Below are 22,957 nucleotides of genomic sequence, written 5' to 3' on the forward strand. Positions count from 1 at the left end.
CTTTGAAAGAGCTACAATGTTTTTAAAAAGTATTTATACCATGTGGCGAACTGGAGAACTTTTCCACATTATTTCATGCTACACCCACAAACTTTAATGTGTTGTTTTTTTTGGGGGGGGTGGTATTCCAACACCTATTAGCTAATATTTATGAAATGTAAAGGAAATGATAGATGGTTCTAGAAATATTTTGAAAGTGTAAATATGAAAATTGTGACGTGCATATGTATTCAGCCCCCTCTTTCCCACACACACACACACACTGAGTAAATACTTTTTAGAAGTCCTTTCTCTTCAATTACTGCTGCAGCTCTTTTGGGGTATGTCTCTGCCAGTTTTGCTCATGTAGAGGATGACGTTGTCGCCCATTCTTTGCAAACTAGCTCTATCTCAGTGAAATTGGACGATGAGCATCTGAACAGCAGTTATCAAGTCTTGCCACAGATTGTCATTGGGATTTAGGTCTGGAATGTGACTGGGCCATTGAAACACATGAATATGCTTTGATCTAAACCCTTTCGTTGTACAGCTCGGGCAGTATTTTTAGGATTATTGTCCTGCTGGAAGGTAAATTTACACCCAAGTCTCCAGACTTTGACAGCCTCTAACAGGTTTTCCTCCATGATTGCCATGTATTTCGCGTTATCCATCTTCTCATCAACTCTGACCAACTTCCCTGGCCCTGCTGAAGAAAAGCCTCCCCACAGCATGATTCTGCCATCACCATGTTTTACTCTGGGGTTGGTGTTTTCAGGCTGATGTTTTCTGCCAAACATAGTGTTTACATTGCGTTTGCGGTTTTCTTCCACATGCTAGCTTTGTCCCCTACATAAAAATAACGTAACAAATTATTAACTTTGATTAATTATCTAGCAGCTCATATACAAAAAATTAATCCTTAAAAGATACTTTATTATTTAATCATTAAAAAAAAATTTGAGAAACTTTTAGACAAACAGAAAATCCTGATCCTGTCTTACCAAGCCAGCCACAAATAAAGAGTACAGCGCCAGGTGGGGGATAACAACCTGTTTATCCCTATAGGGCCCTTTAGCTGACCCCTACCTGACAGCGGAGGTTGGCACCCTCTTGAAACGCAAATGGCGCCCCCGCTCCTCGGTGGCTCTCCCTAATCGCCCTGTTGACTCCTATATAAGAGACATCAAACTGGAGAACAACAGATGACCGGGTACAAACATTTTACAATCACCAATAATAGGTATCCCGTGCCACAAACCACCACAAACAAAAAATTGTGACAAAATAGTAGCTGGATAAAACATTACTTATTGGCACATATATAGAAAGGACAGATAGCTAAAAATCCCTATTTAATAATTTCCCTGCCTAACAGCGGAGCTTTTTCACCCTTCGTTGCTCTGGTGCCCCCGCTCCACGTAGGCTGACCCCTACACTACTCACCTGTACCAAGGGAGGGAGGTAATCAGAACATAGCAGGGCTTAAATAAAGGTGATATATACCTAGGAATTATTCTCACAAAAAATCCTCCCAAAACTAAATAATAATAATGTAAATGTAGACCAATACAAAGAATAGGGTTATAGTGAAAAAAGAAGGCAAATGCAAAAAAAAGAGGAATTGGACCCTTATCAATGACCAGAGTACACAATTGGTGACATCCTTTTAGGAAGCAATATTAATCATTTCTTAAGTCACCAACAGTTACTATTGCCTCCATTTCCACAGCAATAATCACATACTTCATATTGCATCATGCCCAAAAATAAGCCGTCAATCACTCAGCTTATATTGCACTATACCCTAAATAATCAGCAAAAATATAAATTCATAAAAACTTAGCTCATGGCTGATGAGATTTCGCCTCGACACGTTTCCCTCCTGTAAAAGGAGTTTATCAGGAGGCCCATGATATATTATATGCTCCCTCCGAGCATTTAGATGTCATGCCTGGTTGCAGCTATCAATGGGAGTGTAGTAATCAACGGTAATTTATAGTGACCCCGCAACTTGATCAAAATGGTAGGGGAAAGGGGTCATAATACTACCGTGCCATGTATGTCTCCATCATCCATATTGCGCTTGCGCTATGTTTTCAAGCCCTAGAGGTACCTCTTTTCTATTTCCTGTCCAGCGCCGCCATTAGTCTGTGGAACATCCACCATTGCGTTGGCGCTAAGGCGCGTCCCCCATGCACTAATGCGCATGCCCCTACTGACGTCACGACTCCTCACCATTTCTCGCGCGTCTGGCATCCGAACCACGGATGCACCGCGCACATCCGGGTCCCCCTCTCTTCCATAGCGCGCTGTGTCCTCTACATTACTTTTTTAATACTGCAAACTGGACTCCTCCGTTGTGATTATGGGCCTCTTGGCTGCTTCTCTAATTAGTGCTCTCCTTTCTTAGGATGTAAGTTTACGTGGATGGCCATGTCTTGGTAGGTTTGCAGTTGTGCCATACTCCTCCCATTTTTGGATGTGAGATTTTCAGAGCTTGGGCTATTTTTTTTTTTTTGTTTATAACTAAACCCTGCTGTCGCGAATCATTAAGGGACTCTGGGTCTCTTGAAATCTAAATGTCTTTTCCTTTTGGTCCAGCAAGAGTTAATGTCAGTCTCTTGCTGGCTTTTCTTCTAGGCTGGTCAGCTGATGTTGTTTGGTAACCACTCCAACCTCCCTTTAAATAGTCACATGACCCATCAGCTGGTCATCGGTTACAGTTTTTGTTCTATGCAGATCAGCTTGGAGTGTGGAGCTCGCGTGTGACGGTGGTGTTGCTGTTATGGGAGTTCTGCTATCCTGCTGCCGTTTTCTCGGCTGATTTGGAGCTTGGCAGTAGAGCCGGAGATGGATATTTCAATTTTTGTCTCTCGTGTTTCTCTTTCCCTGTGTATTACCTAGCGTCCTTGCTGGCCAGTGCACTAACCAGGATACGTTGCGGTGACAGTCAGGGACTAGGCACGTGACGGCGGTGGGGGAGAAGTACCCGCCTAGGGCATTAGGGAAGCTTAGGGACAGACACAGGTTGGTGTCAGGATGTGTCCCTACTGTTCTTGCCTTCCTCTCCCTTTTCCATCCCGTCTTATTTATATGCTGTGTCGTCCGCTGGACTTGCCTATATTCAAGTGTGACACCTGCTTTACTCTTCTCCACAACTTTATCCCTGACCTGTCTGGTGTGTTCCTTTTTTCATGATGCTGTTTGAGCCCTAATATTATCCAATAAACCTCTGAGGCCTTCACAGAACAGCTGTAGTTATACTGAAAATAAATTACTCACAAGTGGACTCATTTTACTAATTATGTGACTTTATTTAGAGGTGTCAGAATACAGGGTGCTGAATACAAAAGGACGTCACAAATTTCAGATTTATATTTTTTTAAATATTTATAAAACTGTGTATAATTTCCTCTACACTTCACAATACTTGCTACTTTGTGTTGGTAGATCATATAAAATCTCACAAAAATACATTTACTGATGTGAAAGTTCACAGGGTATGAATACTTTTTTCAAGGCACTTTGCGTGCACATATAAATAGTTCGGGTGTGAAATTTTCTGACTGATTCCCTTTATCGTTTTCTGATGATATCTCCCCTTTATGGAATTTTTGTCCTAGTAGGACAGCCCTTTTTAATGCCTTGGAAATTTGAAGAAAAAAACAATGGTGACAAGGTGTCAGCAGTATCCGACTGTGTATGAACAGATATGTAAAGTAAACAACATTATCATTTTACCTGGTTGAGCTATGCAAGCAATGTGAGAGCAAGGTTCACATCAATGCAGACATATTTTCTGAGATGGTTAACATAATTTTTCCCTTTTTAAAGAAAAAAAACTTAACACCTGAAATTGTGTATTTCAGATTGGAGGCAATAAGCACACGATGAATGAACATCTGCACATTAGCAGCCATGGACAGATCCAGGTTCAGCAGCTGTTTGAAGACAATAGCAACAAAAGAACGGTCCTGACAACACAACCCAACGGGCTCACAGCTGTTAGTAAAACTGGATTGCCTGTTTCCGATAGACAACTCGAAAGCACACACCGTAGACAAGGAAGTTCTAGCTCTTTGAAATCCTCAGATGGGACAACCAAAGTAAAGTCCTCTTCATTAACCCCAGAACAAGCAATGAAGCAATACATGCAAAAACTGACCGCTTTTGAGCACCATGAAATTTTCAACTATCCTGAAATTTATTTTTTGGGTCCAAATGCAAAGAAGCGTCAAGGTGTGATTGGTGGTTCAAATAATGGTGGTTACGATGATGTCCAGGGTTCGTATGTGCAAGTGCCACATGATCATGTCGCTTACCGCTACGAGGTTCTTAAGGTAATTGGCAAAGGAAGCTTTGGGCAAGTTGTGAAGGCTTATGATCACAAACTCCATCAGCACGTGGCCTTAAAAATGGTAAGGAATGAGAAACGTTTCCATCGTCAAGCCGCAGAAGAAATACGGATCTTGGAGCATCTAAAGAAGCAGGATAAAGACAACAACATGAACGTCATCCACATGTTGGAGAACTTTACATTCCGCAATCATATCTGCATGACATTCGAGCTGCTGAGCATGAATCTCTATGAGCTCATAAAGAAAAACAAATTTCAAGGCTTCAGCCTGCCTTTAGTCCGCAAGTTTGCGCACTCCATCTTACAGTGCTTGGATGCTTTGCACAAAAATCGAATAATCCACTGTGACCTTAAACCGGAAAATATTTTATTGAAACAACAGGGTAGAAGTGGCATCAAAGTGATCGATTTTGGCTCCAGCTGTTATGAGCATCAGCGTGTGTACACATACATACAGTCCCGCTTTTATCGAGCTCCAGAGGTAATACTTGGCGGTCGCTATGGCATGCCTATTGACATGTGGAGCTTGGGCTGCATTCTAGCAGAATTGTTGACTGGTTATCCACTTTTACCTGGTGAAGATGAAGGAGATCAGTTGGCATGTATGATTGAATTACTGGGGATGCCATCTCAAAAATTGCTTGATTCTTCAAAACGAGGCAAGAATTTTGTCAGCTCCAAAGGTTACCCTCGTTATTGCACTGTCACAACTCTGCCAGATGGGTCTGTGGTTCTTAACGGCAGCCGTTCTCGAAGAGGAAAACTACGAGGCCCTCCTGGGAGTAGGGACTGGGTAACTGCTTTGAAAGGCTGTGATGATCCCTTGTTTCTTGATTTTCTAGCACAGTGTTTAGAATGGGATCCTGCTTTGCGCATGACGCCCAGCCAGGCGTTACGACACCATTGGCTACGTAGACGCTTGCCAAAGCCTCCAACTGGAGAAAAGGCCTCTTCCAAAAGAATAACTGAAAGCTCTGGTGCTATAACATCCATTTCTAAGTTACCTCCCACATCAGGCTCAGCTGCAAAACTAAGAACTAATTTGGCCCAAATGACCGATGCCAATGGAAATATTCAGCAGAGGACTGTGTTGCCAAAGCTTGTTAGCTGATCTAATGAACAACTCAAACACCTTGTTGAGCCTTATGCTTACAGCTCACATTTTAGAATATTTTTAATTGCTCTGTTTGCAATTTTGTATTTAAACATTGGGGACGATGCTTTAAGGTTTTATCTTTTTTTTTTTTTTTTTTTTTTTTTTTTTTTAAGTATATCGTTTATAATTGGCTTTGTGTCAAAATCAGTGGCTGGCCACTGACGTGGTGACTGTTAAACATAACTTATTGTTTTCAGATGGTTTTACTAGCATTGATGCATTTTTAAAGGACTGTCGTACTACAACAATCTAGCCCTGTATTATTTTCCCTACTTTGTACAGACGCACACTATGGTATGCATATGCAGCGCACATTTGGAGAGAAAAGTTCCCTTGTGGAGTATGCATTTTGCATATTTTTTCATGTCTTTTAATGAACTCTGATGGACAAGGTTTTTAAGCAAGCAAACCGATATGAGGGAAAGTGAACCTTTTATTATTTTTAGGTACTTGGGGATTGTCAGGTATACACTAACTTTTTTTATGTGCCCAATCAACCCCACTGATTGTTCAGACCACAAAAAAAAATTGATCACAAGCAATCCGCTATGTTATGCGTAGTGCAGAGCATCATGGGGTGGGGTATGACACTGGGACCACTAAAGAGAGAATCCCTGCACAAGGCACAAAAAAGAAAGAGAATGACAGTATAGTAGTTAAACAATTGGAAAGTAGAAAAATGTAAGTTCATATACAAGTTTCTGAAGTGGAAAAGGAGTAAGAAAAGGGGATCTGCCAGGCTCCTTGTCTTCTCATGAGATGGTAATTGTAAAGGGCTCTTAACTCAGATGTCCTTTAATAAACATTGAGCTGGTATTTCGCAAATACTATTTCCTTCCTCAGGAGAGAATCTGTTATGTACCACCCCCATTTAGGACCTGGACTAGTCGTGGTAAAGTATACAGAATATACAAGTAGGAGTTACTTTAGGTTATGGATGGCTATGGATTTCAGTACCTCATAGTACTTAAGGTGCCCAAACGCCTTACGTTTTTAGCCAACTGCTTTCTCCTCCACATGAATGCTTAGCTGGGCCGAGTGTTCATGTGTCCTCTAGGGAGAGCAGAGCAAGCTGCTGTAAATTTGCATTGGTAGAGAACAAAATAGTCGGGTACTTAAATTCAAAGTGCCCAACCCTTACCTCACCTGACATTACCTGGGGAGGGGCAGGCAGACCCAAGTGCATACTGGACAGTTGGCTGAAATTGTTGGCTTTGGACAACTGTAATCTAGTATGTATGGGGCCTTTAGTTGAGGCGTTAAAGATTTACACCATGACTTCCTTTTTCAGCATGGGTGCTCCAGGTAGTCTGACCTGTCAGAATTTGCTGGTCGGGGAAGACTCTCTGACATGGATTGCACAATTCAAAGTTGGATATCTGCCCAATATGGTCTTTCCTTGCTTTTATGACTGTCAGAACACCATTTAATCCCAGAAGCAATGAGCTTGAATTTAATCACATTAATAATTTAAAATAAACCTTTAAAAAAAAAAAATCTATAAATCCCTCTAATATTTCCAGCATAGCCCAATATACCCAAATGGTAAAAGACTGAAAAGACTGATCCTTTGAAGGAATGACTGTTAACCCTTTCATTACTCCGCAAGCCTGCAGCTGTGTGCTTCTAGTTGCACTTAAAGCATGGTCCCCCAATACCACTAAATCTGATGGTGGTCCATTTTCTTAAACTTTTGATAAAGGCTCAGTTCCGTCAGCACTGACATGAGGCAACTTGTGAGTGTTTAACACTTTATTTTACAGTGTTAGTCATCTTTTCGCAGGTAAACTGTGTTGATCCCTAACCTGAGTTAATATTCTTTAATATGAAGAATTCCTAGCCGTCTGCTCTAATTATAGGAATGTATTTATTATAGAAGGCTATTTCTATATAGTTATCAGACTAAATATTCACACTGGTAATTTGCACATTGTGTTTAGTGAAAAAACGCTGACTGTCACTGACAGGGCCAGCAGAATACTGACTATATATTCTAAACTCTTAATTTAATGATGAGCCCATTAATATGTTGTATGTTTCCTGCGCCCGCTGGGCATTGAATGCACTTATTTTGTCATCTATTTTGTGTCTGTAGCTTAGAGTACCAGGACGGTTTTTTTTTGTTTTGTTTTTTTAAAGAGTTGTGTAATATTGGAAAAGCATGGGTGCCTTCTCTCAGAAGCAACGCCACTCTTGCCCATGGGCAATGTATGGTAATGCAGCTCTGCCCCATTCAAGTAGATGGATAAGAGCTGCTGTGCCAGTCCTAGCCTGAGGACTTCAGTGGTGCTATTTCCCGTTTTTTTCCTATCTAATTGGAACACTTCTATTTTTACTTTTGAACTTAACAGCCATGCAATGTCTCAGTTTATAGCTGTTCTCTTCTCTGAAGCCTTTTGTGGTGTAAAGCGGAAAACACTAAACATGTTATGTGCAAGTTTGTCATTACTTTCTTAAGGGCTGAGCTGCTATAAGTTGTCCTGGAAACAATATTGCGTCTCGCGGGTTCCCATTGTCGAGGGACGCCTTGACTGTTCGTGATGGCACAATACGTTGCTGTTTCTTTGGTTGCAGTCTTGTTTAGCTCGGTTTTATGAACCCTCTGGGGCTTATTGAACACATAAGTATGTTCATAACTAAAGTACAGCAACAGAAGGAGTTAACTTTACCAGATATAAATTGTGCCCTTTGTGAACCACGTGCCTTTCTGACATTGATGCCATGCTGGGCATGTTTTGGCCTCCTTTTACTCCTCACGGTATAGGCATTTTATTACAGATTGTTCGGACTTGTCTTAATATCACCATCTTACTTCGAGGCCTTACAAGGAACGATAAGAGTAGTATTGTTTTCTTCTCGCTGACCAGACTGCTGGAAATGACTTCCACGCTATTGAAGGGTTGAGGAAGCTCTTGAGTCAATCGCCAGGTACAATCCATGATTTATTGGTTCCCTATGTTTGGACACCGATCCTTCGTTTTGTACAATGTTTTGTTACGCTACACTTGGTAGGAAATCTTTCCTTTTCATTTTTTTTTTTTTTGGAAGAAATACCTCAAACTTTTTCAGTTTTTGTAGTGTGTTCTATCCCAGGGCATTTGGTAAGAACCAAAGTGCATTCCTTTTCTAATAACCTGGCCTCGTGAACAGAGCCGGGGACTTTTACTAGGTGCGAGGCATTTGACCTCTCTTCGTGTCTGACCTTGGAGTGCATATGCTCTTACGTTGGGCTCTACTGTAATCCAGGAGACAGTCAGTAAGTCTCGTACCCTTATTAGAAGGGTTTCCAGCAGATTCCTGCTTTTCTCCAGATTACAGTGTAGCCCAGTGATCATTTCTATCATTAACATGACATTGTGAGTGATCTTTTATTGAAGGTTTTTATTTTTGTTTTTTTTCTTAACATCTTGGCAGATATCTTCTTCTAAGGGCCCTTTTACATTTAGCGATGCACCAGCGATCCGACCCGGTCAGGATAGCTGGTGCATCGCTAAATGATCGCTAGTGAGCTTTCATACAGAAAGATCTCACAGCGATGCAGCAGCGACGCAGCGCACGATACTTACCATTCACACCCAGCGATCGTGCGTCCTCCGGCCCGCCTCCACGCGTCGCTGGACGTCACAGCAGGAAGTTTCAGCAGGAAGCGCCCGACGAGAAATGGAGCCGGACATTCTTGCGCGATCAGCGATCAGTGGGGGAGCCGGTCGTTGGTAAGTATCACACATAGCGATATCGCTAGCAATATCGCTATAACGTCACAAAACCGGTGACATTTTAGCGATATTGCTAGCGATATCGCTTAGTGTAAAACCCCCTTAAGACTTCTATGTGAATTCTCACAGTAGCTTAGGTCTGTGGTTATTAATCCGAGTCCTCCAGCATCCTAAATAGAGAATGTTGAATGCCACATGAGGGATCGAATACACGAGCCCTGCTCCTTACAAGGTCTTCAAAGCATTCTCGCTTTTGGGATTGACTGTAATAACCACGGCCTTAGGCTTTCGCTTTGCTTCTTCAGCAACATCTTAGCCATGTGACTGTAATATGCTGCAATTGTGTGTTCTGATAATATGTGAAACCCTTGGATTGAATGTGGACTAGTGTATATTTTGTGTACATTTTCTGTGCGATGCTGCTGGCTCCACTTTTTACATTGGAGATGTTCTAGTGGACTCGAATCAGTGGCCAGTTTTCTAATACTTGTATGTATTGTACAGCAGATGAAAGTATGACTTTCCAGTGAATATTTGTTAAAATTTATTGTCGTGGCCAGAGATCATTTCAGAATAAAACGTATGTCCCTTTTGCCTTTATTTGCCTGTTTTATAAATTGGGCTGCGAGTTTTTGCTTCTATGAAGATTCAGGAAAGCTCATCATTCATGTTTTGCCATATGAATGGTTGACATTGTCTGTAAAGGCTTTCACATGATAAAGATATTCATGGCTTACAGATTAGACATGCCATAAATGTCCAGTGCCTACAATCCTGAAAATCGGGATGTCTGGTTCCTCTCTCTCAGGATTCAGCTCACATTATTTCATAAATGTTCATCTAGGGTAAAATTGGTTTTCATTTTCAGAATACAAAATTCCAACTTCATGCTGACTTCATGTAGTACAGATGTCATTTAATCATGCAGTCAATGGGTAGACACAGTCAAAAAGGTAACATTTCTCAAAATATGGCAAATTGTGCGTATGAGAACTGTACTCATGGCCTCTGTTTTCAGAAAGAGTAAGTTTTATCCTTTGGTTCCATGGGTAATACATTACCACTAAAGTGTCAGCTTTCTATAATGCACCAGAGGGAGAAATTGGGGTGTGCTGTTCTTGTTGGTAAGGCCTCTTTCACACTTCAGTTTTTTACAATCAGTCACAATCCGCCAGGTTTTGAAAAAAACGGATCCGCAATTTTCTTTTGAGTATCCGTTTTTTTTCCCCATTGACTTCCATTATTGGCGGATTGTGACTGATTGCATCCGGTTTTTTTTTGCGGATCCGCCAAAAATTCCTGTCCGTCACCATCCTCAAAGATTTCAAAACGGAGCTTGCAACGTTTACCCGAAATTCTTTCTGGGTGCCAGACAAAAAAAAAATTCTCTCCCTCGATTCCTTTAAAATTCTTCATTTGTCGGATCTGTCAAAAAAACGGACGGGTGCCATCCGTTGGCATCAGTACTAAAACGGATCCGCCATCCGTCCTTTTGGCGGATCTTGACTGATGCAAAAAACTGAAGTGTGAAAGAGGCCTAAGGAGTTCACAAGATTCACGTGAATAGAAGTATATTCTGGTTTATTTACAACATGTTTTTAGGTTGAGCAGATGTCTTCCTCAGGGGAACCACAATACAGATCTAAATTGTGGTTCCCCTGAGGAAAAGGTCTGTTCGACTCGTAAAACTTGTTGGAAATCCTACTAGAATCTATTTCTATTCATATGAATCCGGTGAACTCCATACAGCCAGTGCTGTACACTCGCATTACTCACTTTGTGATATATTGACGTTGTTCTATCCAACCAGCGGAGCAGCAGAAGCTGGAGTATTATCTAAGGCTCCTCGATTGCTGTGGTTTCACAGCGTACCAAGGTGAGCGCAATAACACCACCTTCTATGTCGTTAATTCCCTATGTCCCTAGTCAATTAGCTTCATATAACGGGGTGCACAAAAGATATATTAAAGAGGTTGTCATCTACTAGGACAGTCCCTTCTCATTCCCCATTCTTTGCCCCCCACAAAATAAAAAAGGCCTATACTCCCCTCCCGTGTTGGCGTTGTTCCTGCGGTACTAGGCCTCTTCCGTGGTTGCATGACACATGAAGAGGGAAGCCGGGCTGCAGCTGATGCCGGCTCTGATTGCAACTGAGCCAGCATGGGAGGTGAGTATAAGCTTTTTTTTTTTTTTTTTTTTTAATCTTACCGGAGCCAAGCATGGGGAATAAGAAAGGGTTGTCTTGGTAGTGGACAAGCCCTTTAACTTCATTTTTATTATGGCCTTACTTTTAAATATAATTTGATTTCATTATGTTGAAATCTTATTTATAGAGCATCTGTCATGGGGAATTGATGGCCTTTCAAGGCTGTACAAACCTAATCACTTGTCCATATAACTAATGCTGCGCTGATTCCTGAGTGGACAAATAACTAATTTTTGTTTTTTCTTCAATTGTATAGAGATTTTTGACTGCTTGAAACAACTCAATTCAACTACAACTTATCTGCATGGTCTGAAAATGTTTCTGTACAGTCACCCAGCCATTACACAGTACACAGCAGGGGCACATTTATAAGATTCTCAGCACAGGGACATTTATTTATTTATTTTTTTTAAACACATCCAATTGTAGAATTATTATTCAAACATCTATTTATTAAAATGTTGATTAAAATTAACTTTGTGGGAAAACTCCTTTATTAAGATCATCAGAAACTGGTTGAACCGTTGAGTTATTTATTTATTTTTTTTTAATCTTTTATTTTTTTTATTTTTAAAGTCATGGTTTTTGTTCTGATTTTGGAAGACTCAACAAAAAAGCAACACTGCTTTAAAGTGTAAACTCAGCCAAAATCTCTCACCTAAATCAACTAGCAGAAGCTTGTGTTTTTTCATTGGCAACACTGGCTTTTATTTTTCTTACTATGACATATCTTCATAGTTTCCAGGTTTTTTCTAATGAAATGGTGGCAAGCCCCATCATATACATATATACTGTATCTTGCGGATTATAAGATGCACTCCAAATTTTGAGGAGAATGGAGAAAAAAAAAACTTTTTTTTAATAAATGGAGGTGTGTCTTATTGTTCACAGTAGGTGGAGGCTGCGGTGAAGTGGGGTCCCGGGGTTGCTGCTGGAGGAGGCAAGAGCGGAGCATTTATGCAGGCTGGGATGAGGGGTGTTCCAATGTGCTCCGCTGCGGGTGTGTGGTGCAGGGGCTTTGCCGACATTGTGAAAATTAGAGCCCCCGCACTTGCATGGTTTACTGTGTGGTGGACTCCGGGAAAATGGCTGCAGTTATGTCTTTAAAGGGAATCTGTCACCCTTTTTTTTTTTTTTTTTTTTTTTTTTTTTTTTTTTTTTTTTGGCTTGCAGCTGCCAGCATAGACATCGGGGGCTTATCTGCAGCATTCTGTAATGCTGTAGATAAGCCTCCGATGTAACCTGAAAGATAAGAAAAGCGAGTTAGATTATACTCACCGGGGTGGGTGGTCCGGTCCAGTGGGTGTTGCTGTTGAGGGCAGAGCAGAATTCTGCAGTGCGCAGGCACCGGACCTCTCCGACGCCTGCGCACTGCAGGACTCTGCTCTGCCCTCAACAGGGTAGAGCAGTGCGCCGGAGCCATTACAGGACGGGAGAAGAGGACGTCATCGCATGAAGAAGGGAGGTGGACCGGACCGCAACACCCACCGGACCGGACCGCCCACCTCGGTGAGCATAATATAACGTGTTTTTCTTATCTTTCAGGTTACATCGGAGGCTTATCTACAGCATTGCAGAATGCTGTAGATAATCCCCCGATGTCTATGCTGGCAGCTGCAAGCCAAAAAAAGGGTAACATTCCCTTTAAGCATGACTGTTAACCAAGGTGGTGAGTGAATAAACTTGTCTTTCATGATCCTAAGAGCGCAGTCACGCTCCATAAATTGGAGTGTGATCGGAACTCAGTGCACCGACTGGCCAGCGACTCTCCTGACTCAAGCATGATGGCTGCATAGAAATACTCAGTGCTGTCAAACTCTGGTCCGTATGTCATCTGATTGGAATGCGAGGATGCGATTTTCTCGCATCTAGGCATCCGTGTGACATCCGTATGAAGAGATTTTTCTCGCCGGCTTGCAAAATGGACATATAATAGAGCCCAATGACAGGCTAAAACACAAACGAAAGTATAATATATATACATACACAGTACAGGCCAAAAGTTTGGACACCCCTCATTCAAAGAGTTTTCTTTATTTTCGTGACTACGAAAATTGTAGATTCACTCTGAAGGCATCAAAACTATGAATTAACACGTGGCCAAAGTAAAAGGTGGCTACTTTGAAGAACCTAGAATATAAGACATATTTTCAGTTGTTTCACACTTTTTTGTTAATTCTATAATTCCACATGTGTTAATTCATAGTTTTGATGCCTTCAGAGTGAATCTACAATTTTCATAGTCATGAAAATAAAGAAAGCTCTTTGAATGAGAAGGTGTGTCCAAACTTTTGGTCTGTACTGTGTGTGTATATATGAAATAGTATGGTTTCTCCAGCGATCAGTCCAATGGTGGGGTAAAATATAACTTTTATTTTTCCATTAAAAAGGTTCCATGTTTCTTCAGTAACAATTTTGCAAATAGTCAATCCCTTTTGATCAACATTTTCCGACACTAAATGTGCCTTCCTCCTGGTCCTGGTAGACCATTTAATTTTTTTTTTTTTTTAATATCTTTGACTAATAATTAGATTAGGGTATGTGTGTAGAATTTGGGACATGTAGGTGTTAAATTAAGGGGTTAATTTTTTGAAAAAAATTGCCTGGGCTCCCACGGTAATTTCTCTGCCAGAGAGGGAAAGCCAGTGAGTGAGGGCAGATATTAATAGCCTTGCGAGGGACAATTGTTTTTGGTCCCCCCTGACTAAAAAAAAATCTGCCCCCAGCCACCCCAGAAAAGGCCCATCTATAAGATGCGCCTTTTCTGGCACTTAGCCTCTCTATTCCCATTGCCTTTAGCAGTGGCTAATGGGTTAATAATGGGTTAATGTCACCTTGCTATTGAAAGGTGACATTAAACTGTGTTAATAATTGAGAGGTGTCAATAAGACACGTCTCCATTATTAACCCTACAATAGTAAAGGGTTAAAGACACATTAATTAGAAATTCTTTTAATGAAATAATCACACCAAGTTTTTGACCACATTTATTCATCTGCTAATCCAAAAGAATCCATTGTCCTGTAAAAAAAACCAAAAAATAAAAAAACGACAATATACATACCTCTCTGCCGTTCAGTCAGGTCCCCCGCTGCAATCAATCACAAGGGGTTAACTAGTTTACAACGGGGACCGGTGCTAATGCGGCCGGCCCCACTATAAACCGCTGCAGAATGAATGAATTAATCTCTGTGCAGCCTCCCCGGCTGACCAGAGATGAACTAATAAGTGTGGGAAAGTTTCTGAAATTTTTCCCACGCTCATCAGTTCGCCGGGGACTCCGCGCAGCCTCAGTGACATCAGCGGTAGTCACTGAGGCTGCGCTTTCCCTCTCTGGCAGAGAAATTACCGCAGGAGCCCACGCAATTTTTTATTCAACGCATTAACCCCTTAATTTAACACCTACATGTCCCAAATTTTACACACATACCCTAATCTAATTATAAGTCAGACATATAAAAAAACTAAATGAAATGGTTTACTGTATGTAAACCATGTGTCATTTCATGTCGGCTTTTGTATTGATTTTACAGAAGCCGGCAACTGATTTAGCGGCTATTCTGCTATGTAGAACTCTATGAAATATATATAATCTCGCAAAATGAATTGATGGCTTTTGTTAAAGGACACCGGTGCGTATTTCTTTCAAGTCACACTTGTGGTCCATGTGTAATCCAATTTTTTTTTTTTTTTTTTTTTTTTTCCTCGCACCCATAGACTTGCATTAGCGAGTCTTTGCCGAGAATCGGTGACAATCGCAGCATGCTGCGATTTTCTCAGCCCGATCAAAACGGGTGAGAAAAAAATCAGATGCTGGGAGCTGCCCCATAGATTAACATTGGGACGAGTGCAATGCGATTTTTCCCTTTTTCTTATCGCATTGCACTAATCCCATGTTTCTCGCTAGCGTGACTCCGGCCTAAGAAACATTAACCACGTCAGGTGAAGATTGGAATTTCAGCAAAACCTTCCTGAAGGCATCCTGTTTTTGCAGTATAATACACTCGCCCACAAGTTTCATATTACCTTGCAAAAACTACAATAAGATGGAAATTGATGCTGCAGAGTTATGGTTTGCTGAAATGTGTATAGATAAAGTAAATATATATTTTTTTAAATTTGAATTTTTGATAAATTCATGAAATGTATGTGATTAAAAGGTGATCATATTGAATAATCTAATATCACTTTATGATCTTTTTTGCCGTCATCATTTTATCATGTGCACCATCTAAAAGCCACTTGTTTATGGAGGGTGCATTACAATGTGACTGCCTTATTCCTTAGGCTGCATTGTCTGTCGGTTTTTACCTGTGACAAGCGATCAGCTCTTGAATGTATTAACTGAACAGCTGCTTCTGGTAAACATGTTCTATTGCTCTGGTGTTTCTATTAATTTTCGTCCTCCTCTTTTACTTTCATGCTCATAGAATAATGTCCCTACAATGTAAACCAAATCATTCACCTGTTGACTGTACACAGCAAAAGACCTTCAGGGTACAATCAGTACTCCGTTGATGGGAAGGCATTACTTTCATTATTGTTCAATAGACGAGGCCACCTTTCCCTGTTAAGGGATCAGTCTTGTTGCTGTGTTCTGGGGATTCCCTGATCCGGGGATATGGAATACTGGCCGGTCTGGGCTATAATATAATCATAAAATCTGGATAATTGCATCAACATTGATAAGTCATGTAAAGTGCTGGCACCCTTGAAATTGGTCAAAAATTTCAGTTGAGAGGTGTAAGAAGCTTGTTGTTTATAGGACTCAATTTATTTGTTATTCTAAAGAGTGTGCAGCCAAATATTAAGTTGAGGGTGACAACAATTTTGTCCTGCCCATTTTGGGGTTTTGTGTGAAATGATGTGAAAATTTTTTTTTCTTTTTATTTTTTTTGTGTCAATACACACAAAAGAAATAAACGTATGTGGCAAACCATGTAATTGCAATAATTATCGGGGACAGATACTTCATTTTCTGGAACAATTTCAAGGGTGCCAACACTTTCGGGCATACTGTTGAGTGGAGCAGAGGCGGCAGATGAGTGCATAGATAAACACAATATCATAGTTTAACATTAGAGCATAGTTTGGTGTTTTTCCTTACTAGCTTTGCATTGTTTTCTGTTTTGCTTATATCTGTCCTGTTTTATCCCCATTAGTATGTGATCCATGGACAATGCTACAATGTGCGCGCATCTTGTGAGATGTACGCATGCCTTGAACTGCCGTTTGAGGGTAAATATACCTACGCTTGATGTCAGCAAGTTATTTGTTTAGAATCCCAGATAATGGATCTAAATGTGCACTTTGCAACACTCAGGAGCTTTGCAAACCTGGAGAGGAGTTTAGAGCTCACTGAGCATGCGCTGGCTGGGGCCAGTGATATGGCGGAGGTGGGGAAAATCAGGACCCAGAAGAGTGTACCTGGGTGACTTCTACAAGAAGGGGTAGGGTGAAAAGTGCCAGGGAGCCCAGTCATGATCTGGTACAACCTAATTAATATGCCTGTTTGGCTGATATTAGGAATGCAGGCCCAGGACAGGGATTACTACAGCAAGACGTTGCTCCTAACAACCAGGTAAACTGCTGTAGGAAGAAGGGAAATAGGAGTGCAGCAAAGGCCAAACATGTTCATGGTAGGGGACTCTATAATTAGGCGGACAGACAGGATAACCTGCCACCAAGACCATGAAAGCCGAACAGTGTTGTCTTCCAGGTGCTTGGGTTCGGCATATTGCGGATTGGATAGACAGATCACTGAGTGGGGCTGGGACAAATCCAGCGGTCAATGTACACATTGGTGCCAATGACAAAGTTAGAGAGACATGGAAGGTCCTTAAAAATGACTACAGGGAGCTAGGAAAGAAGCTGAAGTTCAGGACCTCAACGGTGGTGTTTTGCATAATACTATCAGTGCCACAAGCATCACAGGCAGTATTTCCAAAAACACCGGTTGTGCTGAAAGCTGCAAGTTCTTATCCACAGTTCAGGAAAATTACCTCTCTCGTTAGATGACCCAACCCAGGAAGGTAACCTGCTGGATCTGGTCCTGTCAAACAGACCAGATGCAATTTTTGATCTACTGGTCAGGGAGCATTTGGGAAGCGGTCACCAAATTATGGTAAGTTTTAATGGAATGTTCAATCAACATCCAAAAGGGGAAATGCAAAAACCTGGAAATTTAGGAATACTGACTTCAACAATTTAAGGGAAGAGCTTAATCGACTAGACTGGGACCATCTCTTGGTAACTGGGGCTACGGAACATAAATGGGGCATGTTTAAGGGCATACTCGTAGAAAACTTATACCCTCTGGTAATAAAATGTCAAGAATAAAAACAAACCACTATGGATAAATAAGACAGTGCAAAGTTTAATAAGACAAAAACAAAGGCCATTTGGAATCCTGAAGAATACTGAAATAGCATTTCAGGAGTATAAAGATCTAAATAAGAAATGTAAAAAAGAAAGCAAGCTAGTAAAGTTAGCTACAGAGAAACAAATTGCCAGTGACATTAAAATAAATCCCCCAAATTTTTGTAAATGTATCCATGCCAAAAAGAAAAATCACATGGTATCGGCCCCATAAGACACTTTTAATCCATGTTCACTAATGGCCTGTCTGTTCCAGTGATTTTTCAACAAGGCAAAAATCGAAGTTCGCCACCTCATATAACTAGTCTAGCACAAAACGATGTATGCCTGCGTCTGAGAAAATTAAACATTAACAAATCCCCCTGCCAGATGACATTCATCCATGGATACCGAAGGAAGTCAGCTCAGTAATTGACAGACAGCTGTATCTCATATTCTTAAGCTCTTGTAACGGGTGATGCGACAGGTTTGGAGGATAGCTGATGTACTGATATTTAGAAAGGTAAGGCTAGTTTCACACTAGCGTTTATGAGCGCAGCGACGGCCTGCGCACGGCCGCTGCTAAGCCCCGCCCCCTGCCGCGGCCTGCCGGTAGCTCCGCCCACCGGCGCATGACGCTGCATGCGTCCTGCGTCCCCTATCTTTATCACAGGGGGTGCAGGCCGTGCGCAGTATGCGTTTGGCGGCGCATGCGCCTTTTTGACGGTGCGCCGACCTGCGCCAAACGCAACCTGCTGCAGTTTGGTTGCGTCGGCGCACCGTCAAAAAGTCGCATGCGCCGCCAAACGCATACTGCGCGCGGCCTGCGCCCCTGTGATAAAGAGAGGGGACGCAGGGCGCATGCAGCGTCATGCGCCGGTGGGCGGAGCTACCAGTGGGGGTGTGGCAGGGGGCGGGGCTTAGTGGCGGCAGTCGCTGCGCTCATAAACGCTAGTGTGAAACTAGCCTAAGAAGGTGGATCCAGGCAACTACTGTCCAGTAAGTCTGACAGCAGTAGTGTGCAAAGTTTTTGAGGGCATCATAAGAAATAACTTGCAGAGATATATTGCACAGAATAACATAATAAAAGAAAAGATAGGTCTTGTCTAACAACCACCATGTTGGGTTTCTATGAGGAGGTAAGTGCAAATGTGGATGTTTTTAATACAGCTGATGGGATTTATCTGGACTTTGCAAAGGCATCTGATAATGTACCACATAACAGCCTTATACTGAAGCTAAAGCAGCAAGGACTGGGGGAAACTATATGCAGATGGGTAAGTGTGGATGGGATTGAGAGTAAACTGTCAGTCTTTGCTGACGACCCCAAACTATTGTATGTAGGATATTAAAATCTGATCTTGACTTTACAATATTGCAAAACGATCTGGATAAGATGTTTCAATATAAAATAAATGCACCTAGGATGGAGCAATCCTATTGCATATATATTAATTAGGAGTATACTCGGGACTACAGAACCGGAGAAGGATTTGGGTATTCTGGTTACAAGTAAGCTGAGCAGCAGTACGCAATGTCAAGCAGGAGCCACTAAAGCAAACAAGATTTGAGAAAGTGTAAAAACGAAAATCCCACAATCCCAATGTACTCTTACCCCTTTATAAATCACTTGTGACGCCACATCTAGAATATGGGATCCAGTTTTGGGCTCCACATTTTAAAAAGATGTTCAGAAGTTAGTCAGTTCAAAGACAAGCAACTAGATTATCGCAAGTGATAGAAGGCTTCTCATGTGATGAGAGGTTGGAAAAGTTGGGCTTGTTTAGTTTAGAAAAAGACCCCTTAGATGAGATCTCATTTATATGTATAAATATTCAGTAGGTGGTCAGTACAAAGGACTGGCGCATGACTTATTCCTTCCAAAGACCATACTAAGGACCAGGGGGCACTCATTACGGGTTGAAGAAAGTGATTCCGGCAGCTAAATAGGAAAGTGTTCTGTAAAGTTAGGGCATTCCATATTCTGACTGCTCTATCACATGAGGTAGTAATGGCAGGCACTATAACAGCTTTTTAAAAAAGGGCTGTTTGATTTCTTCTATACACATAACATTGTGGGTTATAGTTAGTGACAAAATGTGTAATTTCTGGAGAAAGGCTGAACTTGATGGACCTAGGTCTTTTTACAACCTATATAGCTGTAGATGTGTAAGTTAAGTTTGATGGAAATATGGTAAACATTTAAACACACTAGTATATTATACATGAAGGCAACCATTAGTATAATATTATACAGTCAACAGAACGTAGCAATGTTGCAAACTATAACTGGGGAGAAGACTACAACTATACAGTACCGTGGAAAAGTTATAGGCAGGTTTGGAAAAATTGCTGCAAAGAATGCTTTAAAAAATATAAATGAATTTTTATCAATCTAATGCAACTTGACTGAACAACAGAGAAATAAATAATTCATATTTGGTGTGACCACTCTTTGTATTAAAAACAGCATCAAAGCATCAATTCTTCTAGGTACATTTACACACAGGTTGTGAAGGAGCTCCACAGACCAATGTTCATGTAGGCTTGTGCAAATCTTGCTTTTTCTTAGTTATCCCACACAGACTCAATGTTGAGATAAAGGCTCTGTAGTGGCTGTATCATCACTTCCAGTACTCTTGTTCTTCTGAGGATGGTGCTTAATCGCATTAGCTTAGGTTTGGGGCCATTGTCCTGCTTCATAATATATTTTCAGGGAATCAGACTCTTCCCTGATGGTACTGCATGATCGATACATATGTGCCTGTATTTCTCAGCATTTTAGATGCCATTAGTCCTGTCCAAATTTCCAACTCCACTTGCTGACAAATAGCCCCAAACTTGCAAAGAACCTCCACTGCTTCACTGTTGCTTAGAGACCCTCAATATTGTACTGCTCTCCAGCCCCAAATATTTCATGTTTTGACTTACCAGGCTAGAGCACCTGCAGCCATTTTTCTGCACCCAAGTTCTTATGTTTTGTGTCTCTTGGCTTTGTTTCCATGTTGAAAGTATGACTTTTAGCTGCCTTTCTTCAGCAGACTACTTCCACGCAGTCAATGGCTGTAGAGGGGTCTCTTTGGTTACTGTCAGTTCTGAGCTGCAATGCTGGACATCTTCTGATTTCAAAGAGAAGTAAGCATGATGTGCCTCATCTTCTGCTCTAAGTTTCATTAGCTGACCACTGCGCCTATAGTCCTCAAGGTCCATTTTTTGGTGTCCTCAGTGCTGAGAAATACACGCAGATGATTATTCGTCATGCTATACCATAAGAGAAGCATTTGATTCAGCTCCAAATTTATTCTGCAACAGCACAATTCCGAATTTGACCAAGAGCAAGCAGTCCTGGAACTGATGATACGGTCCCCACAGAGCTCTGATCTCAACATTATCAAGGAATTATATGAAGAATAAAAATAATTTGCATATTTTGTTAAACAGTCCGAAAAAAGAAACCCTTTAATATAAATGATGGTAATGAAATTGTGGAGTATGAAATTTTAACTTGAAATTTCAAATTGATTAAGGATTTGCGGGATGTAATAATCTGCGAACATCTTGATGCAAATACAACAGGATAAATTAAGTTCTTTTGGGAGTCATTGCTTTGACAAGTAGCGGCTTTTTTGGTTGTATGATGGTGACCAACACAGTATTAAGCCCCATTCAAATGTATATTTTACATACATATTCTAGCCATGTTTTTTTCTGATAGAACAAGTACCCATTAATCTATGATGCTTTTCATATGTCAACGTTTTTTTGCGGACCAAATGTCAGCCAACAAAATCAGGGAGACCTGTCCATTTTTGATTGGAGTCACACATCAAAATTGCCCGTAAAGGACAAGGGGTCCATGAAAATCCTGGACGGCAAATGGATAGCATTAGTATGCAGCCCAGTTGCTGATTGCAATTAATGTTGCTATAAGTAAGAAGAGCTTTGAAATTCATTTTTTTGACACATGAAGATCACTGATGTAAAGCTGACTAAACCCTGATGAAAAACAATTGAAAATTCTTGAACTGCTTATTTGGATATCTTAATGTCTGAACGAGGCCTTAAGCAGGTGTATTTAATGTTAGATGATTGATATACACCGCACTTTTATTTTTAATCCTGCTTTTATGTTTGTTTTCAATGATTGTCTCTCTAATATTTTTTATTTCACATTCTTCAAATGTTAATCTGGTCATCTAAGCAAGTGCCGCATGAAAATCATTCTCATTTACTTTCCAATTCTGGAGGAGCTTTCTAAATGAAATATCAATTTGTCTCCCATTGCAAGTAGTAGGCTTTAATAAATGACACTCTGTTCTTTGACTCGCAGCCAACTAGCTGATGAGCTCTGGTTTTCTACTCTTTTCATCCCACTCTTCAAGATTTGGCAAATAAATTTGAAGTAATAGGATTTTAATAAGCTATAACTGGACAGTAGAAAGCAACCCTGAACTATAAATTTATTTATTTGTATTTACATTTATATTGCCCTTCCCTTATTCATTCATCTTAATGAATTATTATATTACCGTATATCTTGGTGACATGTCTTGCTGTAAAAAAATGAACAAGAGAGGAAAGTGGCTACACTTGAAATCAAAGGTAGCGAGTCTTTAATGTAAGGGTGCTTTCACTTTGCTTTTAGTTACACGCTTGGTGGTCCCATTGGGGCATACTTCCCCCCCCCCCCCCCCCCACACACACACAAAACTGGATTCAGGCGTCTGGGCAGGGCCGGTTCAAGACAAAGTGGGACCCTGGGAAAAAGTGGGGCCTCAAATGCTAACCTATTGCACCATCACAGAGAAACATTTTGGTTCTACAGGTGCTTCTCACAAAATTAGAATATCATCAAAAAGTATCCACAATCAATGAAGGTTTCGGGAGCCATGCCATCTGCTGGTTGTAGGTCCACTGTGTTTTCTCAAGATCAAACTCAGCTCAGCCATCTACCTGGAAATTTTAGAGCATTTCATGCTTCCCTCTGCCAGCAAGCATATTGGAGATGGAAATTTCATTCTCCAACAGGACTTGGCACCTGTCCACACTGCCAAAAGTAACAATTCCTGATTTAAAAACAACAGTATCACTGTGCTTGATTGGCGAGCAAACTCGTCTCACCTTAACCACTCAGAGAATCTATGGAGTATTATCAAGAGGAAGAGGAGAGACACCAGACTCAAAAA

General features: G+C 41.0%; 1 protein-coding gene across 2 annotated transcripts in view; it reads left to right on the forward strand.

Annotated features, from left to right (window-relative positions):
• The window catches only part of DYRK2 (dual specificity tyrosine phosphorylation regulated kinase 2), a 36,600-nt gene extending 26,792 nt beyond the window's left edge, over nucleotides 1-9,808 (forward strand). For both annotated transcript variants that reach the window (XM_073555483.1, XM_073555482.1), the window contains exon 3: nucleotides 3,849-9,808. In XM_073555483.1, the coding sequence (XP_073411584.1) occupies nucleotides 3,849-5,447 (1,599 nt within the window). In that variant the 3' untranslated portion in view covers nucleotides 5,448-9,808. The remainder of the gene's footprint in view (nucleotides 1-3,848) is intronic.
• Nucleotides 9,809-22,957: the final 13,149 nt, after the last annotated feature.

This window comes from Dendrobates tinctorius, unplaced genomic scaffold (assembly GCF_039654945.1).
Source record: "Dendrobates tinctorius isolate UK_male_01 unplaced genomic scaffold, ASM3965494v1 ptg000224l, whole genome shotgun sequence".
Lineage (NCBI taxonomy): Eukaryota > Metazoa > Chordata > Amphibia > Anura > Dendrobatidae > Dendrobates > Dendrobates tinctorius.